The 7,274-nt window shown below is 50.8% G+C and overlaps 1 protein-coding gene across 1 annotated transcript; it reads left to right on the top strand.

The window, feature by feature from the left end:
* Positions 1 to 331: 331 nt before the first annotated feature.
* LOC128885820 (silk gland factor 1) lies at positions 332 to 6,996 on the top strand. The gene has a single exon (XM_054140129.1). It carries the CDS (start codon positions 1,761 to 1,763, stop codon positions 3,273 to 3,275), a length of 1,515 nt encoding a protein of 504 aa, XP_053996104.1. The 5' UTR covers positions 332 to 1,760; the 3' UTR covers positions 3,276 to 6,996.
* The last annotated feature ends 278 nt before the right edge of the window (positions 6,997 to 7,274 follow it).

Here is a 7,274-nt window from a genome sequence, read left to right as displayed (position 1 = left end):
ATCACGGATAATTTATAGCTGTTTGTAGCGACGATTAAATACAATTAGATTTATTTAAGTTACTCGAGTGTATAATGCGCGGCAACGTGGCATTCGATAGATGCATTAACTTAATTTACGCAAGAGTTGACAAACAATTTATTACGTTTCACTTTCGCATCCATTCTAACATCAAAGTTTCGAGATATCCAGCTACGAATAGGTTTATCGAAAGGCGACGTCTTTTTAGAAAAGAGCTATGAATCTATGGAACGAGCATTCGAATGTCGACGACGTTGTCGTAGAAATGGAGGCAAAAGCAAAGAATTGTTCAGAAATGGTAACAAACCTGGATTGTCCGCGTGGTCGTGATTGCGTCAGGATCGAATGTCGTGGTCGTCACCTTTGTCGATTCCTCGGGAAAGGCATTCGCGTAACCGGGATTCGAACGCCGCGAGGCGAAAACGAGTTGCCGACCGAACTGGAACTGTAGAAGCCGCGAAAAAGCCGAATGCGCGGCCTAACGAGAGGGAGAAAGGGCAGAGAGATGTGCGAGAGCGCGAGATAGGAGGAATCAGAAACAAGGGGGAGGATGCGAGAAACAGCGTGGGCGAAAGTAAAGCAGAGCGGAGAGAAGAAAGCGTCGAGCGGCGAGCGTCGGAGTCGCGCGACGCGTGACGGCGCGATAGGTGTCAAACGCGTGGCAGACAGACAGTTGACATGACATGAGAGAGCAATGCGACGCCGACGCGGCCGTCGGGACGCGGTCGTCGCGCTCGTTGCCAGGCATCCTGGGGGCATTGCGCAAGCGGCGCGGCGGTTTCCGCAGCTGCGCGTTCCGCTCGGAAAAGAGCCGACCATCCAGCCAGACGGTCCGCTCGTATTATCGCGCCACGGATTCACGCGATACGAAGGGGGCGCACGACTATACCCCTCGGTCGAACGTGATTGGCCGCCGAAGCAAAACGGAGGGATCAGTTGGCAGCGGATTGGCCAGCAGGGCAGAAACAGGCGCGGCGGTACCGGCAGGTAGTGGGACGTGTTTGAACAAGATCGGGAGACTCAAGAGTAGCGGAGTACACTCGCTAACCGGCCTCCATCCACACGGCACACAGAAAGACAGACTGGTGAATGAGGGAGAGTGGAGGTGAGGCGGCTCAAACAGGCCCCGCTCAAACAACCGACCGCGCCGCTCTTGTGTGTTCAGGCCATTGGTGGCCGCGCGACCAGCGCCGCGTCGTCGATTCCGTTTTCGTATAGTCTAGTCGCGTTTCGTACCGTTGCGTTGCGTTGTTGAAACAACGATCAACCAGTGTATTCGTACGAGTGGATTGTTTCGGGGACACGCAACCGAAAGAAGAGGTGCGACGAAGGGATTCAGTGCGCGACGGAGTTTGTGCATACCCCGGGATACGTGGTACCGAACCGTGGTGAAGTTTGGTGGTTTCTAGCGAGGACCGAGCTCGCAAGTCCCATTCCGTGGGAGATAGAGATAGAGATAGAGATAGAAAGAGAAAGAGAGAGAGAGAGAAATAGAGAGAGAAATAGAGAAAGAGAGAGAGAGAAAGAGTGACAGAAAAAGTGCAGGTTGAGTTGGTAACCGCGAGGTATCTGTGCTAGGATTAGTGAGAGTCGAGAGTGCGGGGGCAGGTGATAGGGTTCCCGAACACGAGGAGAAGATTAAGGGAGCGTCGCACTACCAGCAGCCGTGGTTTCGTGGTTTTCATGATTCCCGTTTGACAGTGAGACAACAGCCCGCCACTCCGGCACCGGTGAGCTCTATGACCATGCTTCAGCCTCACAAGCTGTACGCCGGCAACGCTGGTAGCCTCGGCGGCGCAATGACCAGCGCTGCGATGTCCACGATGGGCAGCATAGCGCCGACTTACAGCTCGATAAATTCGATGGGCTGCGTGTCGATGGGCGTTGGAGTAGGACCGAGTTGCAGTCCACAGGGCGCCGGTGGTTTCAACATGAGTACCATGAGCTCAGCCATGGGAATGGCCTCGATGGGCGGCGGTGGAATGGGAGGTTACGGGGGCCATTCCATGGCCGGCACAGGTTCCTGCATGAGTACCGTCGGATACGGTCCATTGACGCCAGGTGGGGGAACAGGGGTCAGCAGGGATCCTCTTTCGTTGTCGGAGCCAGATTCGCCGAATTCCGCGCTCCAACGTGCTCGAACCGATAAATCCTATCGTAGAAGCTACACGCACGCGAAACCACCCTACTCGTACATCAGCTTGATCACCATGGCGATACAAAACGCGCCCACCAAAATGTTGACGCTCTCCGAAATTTATCAGTTCATCATGGATCTGTTCCCATTCTATCGACAGAATCAGCAACGTTGGCAGAATTCCATCAGACATTCGCTAAGCTTCAACGACTGCTTCGTCAAGGTTCCTCGTACCCCCGACAAGCCGGGAAAGGGCTCGTTCTGGACCCTTCATCCCGAGAGCGGAAACATGTTCGAAAACGGATGTTACCTGCGTCGACAGAAGAGGTTCAAGGACGAGAAGAAGGAGCTCACCAGGCAGACGAACAAGCATCAGCAGCATCAGCAACATCACGGCAGCGCCGCGGCCGCGCTGCCGACGCCCGCAGCCGGCAGACACAACAGTCCAACGTCGCACGACTTGACTCATGGAGGTAAAAAGACCCCGCCGTCTCTGCATCACGGGGCTCAGCAACAAGACGACAAGGACCTGCACTCGTTGGTCTCTCATCATCATCATCACGCGGCCAGCTTGCACCAACACCACGCCGCTTTGAAAAGCGACGCGACGGACATAGGCGGCTTGCTAGGGCCGGACTTGGGCGCAGCGCACGACGAACTTACCGCCATGGTCAGCCGAAGTCTTCATCCTCACTTGATCTCCGATCCCGCGGCCCTTCATCACGGAATGACGGGCAGCCTGAAACAGGAACCACCGTATACCGCTGCCAGTCATCCTTTCAGCATCACCAGGTTACTTCCGGGTGCCACGGCGGGCACGTCGCCGGGCGCCCAAGACACGAAACCACCCGAGATGAAGATGTACGAACAGCTGCACCAGAGCTACGCAAACTTTGACACTTCGCATCATCCTCACGCGCATTCCGCGCCACCCACTCATCATCATCATCACAACGGGATGCACGCGGGCTCGAATCTTGGCGGACCCATGCACAACATGACCAACCACCACCATCAGGAGTATTACCAAAGTCCGTTGTATCATCACGCGACCAGCGTCGCCAGCAGTAGCGCACCCCCGCCGCCCTCCGTCGCCACCGCTGCACCGGGTTTGTGACACCACGCTACCCACCCCTACGCCTTGGCCTGAGTCGCTGCAGCCGCGGCCTATGCCGCTAACGCCGCAGCGAACATACCCCCGAGCAGAGCCAACGCTAACGCTGCTCTTCCCTCGTCCTCTTTGTCTTCTTCCTCGTCGTCCAGCTCTTCCTCGTTGCCCGTCGCGGCATCCTCGCAACCCGTCGGCGTCGAGTCCGTGTCCCCGGCGTCGCCGTCGGCGTCGCTGCGACCGTCCATGGTCGATCAGCGGCGTCGACGACGTTGCGAGGAAAACGAACCCGATCCGTGCTGGCCCGTTGCCGTCGTGCACGGCGGTGATTACGCCGAGGAGGAAGAGGACGACGACGACGAAGACGACGAAGAGGACCTCGCGTGAGCCATCGCAACGAGCCTGGACTCCGAGGTACGAGGACGCGCCTGAACGTGCTCGCGAGTGTTGGATCATTGTTGGGGGTCTATCGAGGCGAAGGGTGCGCGGAGGGACTTTGGGGTGTCGCGACGGAGATTGTCAATTGGCCTGATTAGAAGCGACGGCGCGAGTCGGGCAGGTGTTTATTCGATTTAGTTTGTTTTTATCCCAACGAACCGATCGTTTATAAGCCCTGTTCTCCGCGGCAGCCGTGAGTCGAGCTTAATTTTCTTTCAAACATTCAAACGGTTTCGATGATACGTATAGATCGGTTATATATTCACGGATTCAAAAGATCGGGCCGAAACTTTATTTTCGTCGTAAGCGTGCACCGAGATTTCGAGAGCCAAGATCGACTTTCATCGACGCTCTAATCTCTCGATAATCGCGTCCACTTACTCGAACGCGATGCTTTACCAGAATTATCGAGACGCCGCGCCGCGCGTCGATTGAGCGCCACTCAAAGCGTATGACTCACGGCCGCGCGTATATACAATTCCGATTCAGAGGAAGAAAATAGAAAAGAGATAATCGCGACTCTTACCCGCTCGAGACGCGCCATTGATTCACGTTCTGTACGATTTCCGACTGGCGCGGCCGGTTCGTCGCGGCGCGTCGAAACGCGTCGGTTTTCTGTGATACGCGACAACGATGCACGAGGCGATTCTTTTTAGCGCGGTTCACCTCGGAGTCTATTTCGTTCCTTTTGACGACGAAACGCGTCGTTGACGAGCCGAACGACGATTCCTCTCTTTCGCAATACACGAGTGCAATTTCCTTCTTCGACGGGAGGAAGTTTGGTGAACCAAGGGAGAAAGCTTCTCGAAATTTCGAAGCGCGAACAAAATACTTGTTCTTTCCTTTTTGATCCGTAGCAATGGTTCGGTTGTCGCGGGACTGCGTTGACGAGTTGTTGGAAGTGTCGATAGCATTCGTACAAGATCACCCTTGAACGAGACAAGTCTAATTTTATTCGTTTCTCGATTAAATCGCGACAGACCACACTCGCGTTGACTTTATCAAAGTCATTTTTCCCGTTATTTAGTTTGTTATCGACTATTGATGATCCGATTTTTCGAATTCCATGTCTTTCAACTTATCGAACACTCTTTCACGATTATTGGAATTATTTCTGACTCTGTGTGTGTGTGTGAACACTGTGTGTGTATTTCTTCGAGACAAAGAGCATCTTCAACAATCGCTAGACGAGTGTTTATCGACGCACAGATTGATACTAGAATACGATAGTAAAAGTCTCGGTTGGATTATCTATTCCTTTGATGACACACGTTTCTTTCACCGGTCGTTGATCTCTCTCTCTCTCTCTCTCTCTCTCTCTCTCTCTCTCTCTCTCTCTTTCGCTCTCGCTCTCGCTCTTTGTTTTCGCCAATTGTGATTATCGTTCTGCAACTGTGTATGCGCGTTTTTACCGGAGGGTTCGTTATGATTTGACAATCTGGTATCATGGACGATCATGGTCTAAAGGATAGCTTCTATTTAACGACGAAACAATGTCTGTTGTTCCTTTTCTGGAAAAGAACTCTTAACTCTCTGTTTGAAATGGATATATAGTTGTTGCTAGTTGGGAAGGAATTAACGAGGTTACAAATTTTCCGTCTAAACGATTTAACGAACATTGCAACTTCCGACTTGTAACGCGACGCAGTCTTCGCGATATATAATTGCGACCCTTCCGAGTTGTCACGCACGATGAAACTTGGTTTTCTCTCCGTGACGAGAGGATCTAGGATCCAACTTCGTGCCTCGATAATTAGCGAGAGATTAAGAAGGAGGGAAAAGTGATCGGCGGAGAACGAAAAATGTGATAACCCGTGAGAATAAGTCTAAATTAATGAACGTAGGCTTGCAAAGACGTCTATATTCCCGTGTAGAGGCGCGCATTCGTACGTGCATTGTATTCGAATACTTCCAAACAGATACAAATACAAATACGAACATACACGCATATACACACACATCAACACGCAACAGAAAAATCGTAAAAATTTTGTTGAAAGCGTCGCGCAGGACACGTCCAGTGTTTTTGTATGATACGTGTAGATAGCCGCACAACGTAAACGCGTATGATTGTACAATATTATATATGTTACAGAGAGGTATATATAAATAAATGGAGTCTTTAACGATACATTATGTTAGGAATATACAAATTATATATATATATATATATATATATATGGATACAGAGAGTGAATACATGAGTGCAAGTGATCGAAAGAGCGAGAGAGAAAGAGTGCGTGCGTGCGTGCGTGCGTGCGTGTGTAGAAGCGAGTGAGTGGAAGAGAGAAAAGAGTGTGTTGGAAGAGAACATTGTAAATACCGCGCGTTTCAAAAGCAGCTCTTCCGTAGATGGAGCATCCCGAAAAGTTGTTCTAGCCCGTGTTCCGGAGGGTTGCTTTTGATACACGCCCCTCTGAAGAAACGCCCTGTAAATAAAGAGACGAAGCCAGGGAGCAGCGTGCATCGCGGAACATCACTGATCGTTGTAAATCGTCGGGTACCAAAGTTTATAGATTTCGTTGTTCGCATTCGCTCCGTACGTCGTTTAATTTTCACGCTGTTCCGTTCGCGTACGGCAACGCTACCGACGACAAACGTTCGTTCCTCGTTCTCCTTCAAACGTTCAAAGATCGATCGATCTATCTAAAGAAAAAACGGGGAAGGAGCGATGAGATGTGAGCGCGCGCGCGCGCACGCAAGGAATTAAAATCTCCAAGTCACGAAATCTCGTCGTCATGTTCACGCTTTCATTGTTCCTGTGCATTTTGACATTTCTCTGCTCGTTCACGACGGACCCCAGCCTTGTAAAGGCAGATTCGCGCTATCCGTCGAATGATTTTTCGAAGGGTTTTACCTAAACGTGTTCGCAAACCGTGACCGTCGCTATTTCGTCTGGCGATCGAATTTTAAACGCGTTTCGATGGATGCTCGATCTATAGCGCGAATCTAGCCTCGGTGGGCTACGAACGTGTCGGCCCAAGTACACGAATACACAATCTTCTACTTCGTCTACTTCAAATCGCAGCTACGAATCAATTTTTCAATGGTCGTTTCAGACCAGTAAAGGAAACGTTCATCGAATCATGTCGTTCTCATAGCGATCGGTCGTTCTGTGGCTGGATTGTACATACATACATAGATACGTGCGGGCGAGAACACGCGCGAGTGCGAAGGGTTTCTGTCGTTAAACAGAGCCAGGAGAAACGACGCGAGCAAACGAGAATGTAAATGTTTCAATAAATCCACGTATTTCTACGAAAGTTTTCTGTTCGTCGAGAGTTGCCCATCTTCTTGTTCCTGTCAGTGTTTTTCGCGCTTCCTTTACCTTTATCGATTAGTCCAGAACAGCGTCAAACTAGCGGAGAATGTTTGCTCACTTTTCAACTAAAAGTAGGGAAACCTGAAAACCCAAAATATACATATAACGGTTTTTTTAAGTGTGTAGTTGAAAAACATTGAAATAATTTGCAATTACGCGAATTATATTTAAAATAGAGTTATGAATTTGGTAGCGTTGATTTGGTAACGGAAGAACCGCTTCCCGGAATACTGTAATCGCACGATTTC

The sequence above is a fragment of the Hylaeus anthracinus genome, unplaced genomic scaffold, assembly GCF_026225885.1.
Source record: "Hylaeus anthracinus isolate JK02 unplaced genomic scaffold, UHH_iyHylAnth1.0_haploid 11982, whole genome shotgun sequence".
In the NCBI taxonomy this organism is placed as follows: Eukaryota; Metazoa; Arthropoda; class Insecta; order Hymenoptera; family Colletidae; genus Hylaeus; species Hylaeus anthracinus.
This window is presented reverse-complemented; position numbering and strand designations above follow the sequence as displayed.